We start from the raw sequence: 2500 nt of genomic DNA, 5'->3' as shown, positions 1-2500 counted from the left end.
TAAGCTGCAGCTGCAACTCTTCCATGAAAGATGAGAGACATTTTTGGAAGAGTAAAATTTGGCGTCCCATTTCTCCCAGCTCTCCCCTACCTTTGGTGAGCCGTAGCTTCACCAGTGACCCCTGAATCCTCTGTTTTTCTTGTGTTTCAACATGATTTTAATTATGTTTTTAATTCAATGTCTTTTTCATTTTCAGATTCCGTTTTCTTCACCCTTCATTATGGCTACTAGGGAAAGAAAAGTGGACGCCGAGTGTCGCGTTTTCAATGAAGAATGTGGAGTAAAGTCCTTTTTTGTGGAAACAAATGACCAGAAAGCTAGTTGCGTAATATGCAGCGAAAGTGTTGCCGTTTTGAAAGAGTACAATCTTCGGCGTCACTATGAAACAAAACATCTATCAACATAATCAAAGTTTTCTGGAAAGTTACGCTCTGAGAAATATGACTCCATGAAACGTTGTTTAGAAACTCAAAGAAATCTCTTCACGAGAAAGTTTGCTGAAAATTAATCTGTCACTCGTACAAGTTACAAAATAGTGCATAAGATGGCAGAACGAGGAAAACCGTTTACTGATGGCAACTTCATCAAAGAGTGTATGATGGAAGCAGCAAATGACTTGTGTCCTGAGAAAGCCGATTTGTTTGGAAGAATCAGCCTTTCGACAAGTTCAGTTGTGCGGAGAACAGAAGAACTTGGAGAGAACATAGTGCTACAGATACGCGAGAAAGCTTGGAACTTGTTGTGGTATTCTCTGGCGCTGGATGAGTCTACTGATCTCTCGTGTACGTCACAACTTCTCGTGTTCATTCGTGGTGTCAATTTGGACTTTCAGATAACGAAAGAGTTGGCATCCGTTTGCAGCATGCATGGAACAACAACTGGAAAAGACATTTTCATGGAAGTGCAAATTTTTTTGCATGACTATAGCCTTCAGTGGAATCAGCTTCGAGGTGTTACAGTTGATGGAGGAAAAAACATGGCTGGAGTGAGGAAGGGTCTGGTGGGGCAGATCAGGACTCAGTTGGAAGATTTGCAAATTCCGGGCGCTCTGTTCATACACTGCATCATACATCAGCAAGCACTCTGTGGGAAAGACTTAGGTATTTCTTGTGTACTGAAACCAATCGTTTCTGCTGTGAACTTCATTCGGGGACATGCACTCAATCACCGTCAGTTCCAGGCTTTTCTTGAAGAAATTGATTCTGATTTCTGTGACTTGCCTTATCACACAGCAGTGAGGTGGGTCAGCTGCGGTAAACTCCTGTTCCGTTTTTACAACCTCCGAAACGAAATAGATGTTTTTCTCACTGAAAAAGATAGAGCTGATCCACAGCTGTCAGATCCTACCTGGCTGTCAAATTTATCATTTTTGGTCGACATCACATCCGACATGAATGAACTGAACTTGAAACTTCAGGGAAAGGATAACCTCGTCTGTGATCTCTACAGAATCGTCAAAGGATTTCGGAAAAAGCTGTCATTGTTTGAAGCACAACTGGAAAGAGAAAACTTTTCTCATTTTCACTGTTTCAAAGAGTTTTGCGCTACAATCGCCGAAGATGTCAACCTCGATTTTCCGAAAAAGATTATTCGTGACTTGAAGGAGCATTTTTTGAAGAGATTTTCAGATCTTGACAGAATTGAGAGTGACATTCTTCTGTTCCAGAATCCGTTTGATTGTAACCTTGATGATGTGCCAGTTGAACTACAGATGGAGCTCATTGATTTGCAAGCAAATGACTTGTTGAGAGAGAAGCACAGAGAAGGAAAACTTGTTGCATTTTACCGCTGCTTACCTGATGATGACTTTCCGAAACTGAAGAACTTTGCCGCTGGTATGGCATCAGTGTTTGGAACAACTTATGTCTGTGAGCAAACATTTTCAAAAATGAAGTATGTGAAGTCAACACATCGAACGCGATTGACTGATGAACATTTGAAAGCAATTCTCTTGATTGGATGCAGCAATTCCAAACCAAACATTGATGATATCTTGAAAGCCAAACGTCAGTTTCACAAATCTCACTAACCTTTTTTGCTGCTTAGTTTGTAAGATTCGGATATGTGCACACTATGTCTGATGTAACTATCTTTTTGCTAACGTCGCTTCTTTGATAACTTTTTAGTAAATAAACATGTTGGTTGTTTTTGTTTTTTGTGCATTGCACGCCACTCACACATGGAATGCTAAACTTAGTTTTTCGTCTTTTTTCCCAGAGCTTTCGTTCTGGCTTGCAAGTATTGAACAGAATGATTATGCGGCCCGCGCTCGTCATTCTTTCAGTTATCCGGCCCGCAGTGAAAAAAGTTTGGTGACCCCTGCTCTAGTCAACGGACACTTTCCCCTAACATTTCATACGAATTAACCCATTAAACTCCGATGACAAGATTGACGTCCTATTTTTCTGGTGTTTGATCAAACATTTTGGTGTTTTATGATTTTTTGTTTTATTTGACCAAATGACAAGACATCTTGTCATCGGAGTTTAATGGGTTAATG

The 2500-nt window shown here is 40.4% G+C and overlaps 2 protein-coding genes across 2 annotated transcripts in view; one reads left to right on the top strand and one right to left on the bottom strand.

The window, feature by feature from the left end:
• LOC143024351 (uncharacterized) overlaps nucleotides 1-2500 on the bottom strand; it is a 494038-nt gene that overhangs the window by 459815 nt on the left and 31723 nt on the right. The window lies entirely within an intron of this gene.
• Nucleotides 545-2029, top strand: LOC143024560 (general transcription factor II-I repeat domain-containing protein 2B-like). The gene has a single exon (XM_076183372.1). It carries the CDS (start codon nucleotides 545-547, stop codon nucleotides 2027-2029), a length of 1485 nt encoding a protein of 494 aa, XP_076039487.1.

This window comes from Oratosquilla oratoria, chromosome 4, assembly GCF_046742065.1.
Source record: "Oratosquilla oratoria isolate Oo_2021 chromosome 4, ASM4674206v1, whole genome shotgun sequence".
NCBI lineage: Eukaryota > Metazoa > Arthropoda > Malacostraca > Stomatopoda > Squillidae > Oratosquilla > Oratosquilla oratoria.
The sequence above is the reverse complement of the archived record's forward strand: the minus strand, read 5'-3'. Positions and strand labels throughout refer to the sequence as shown.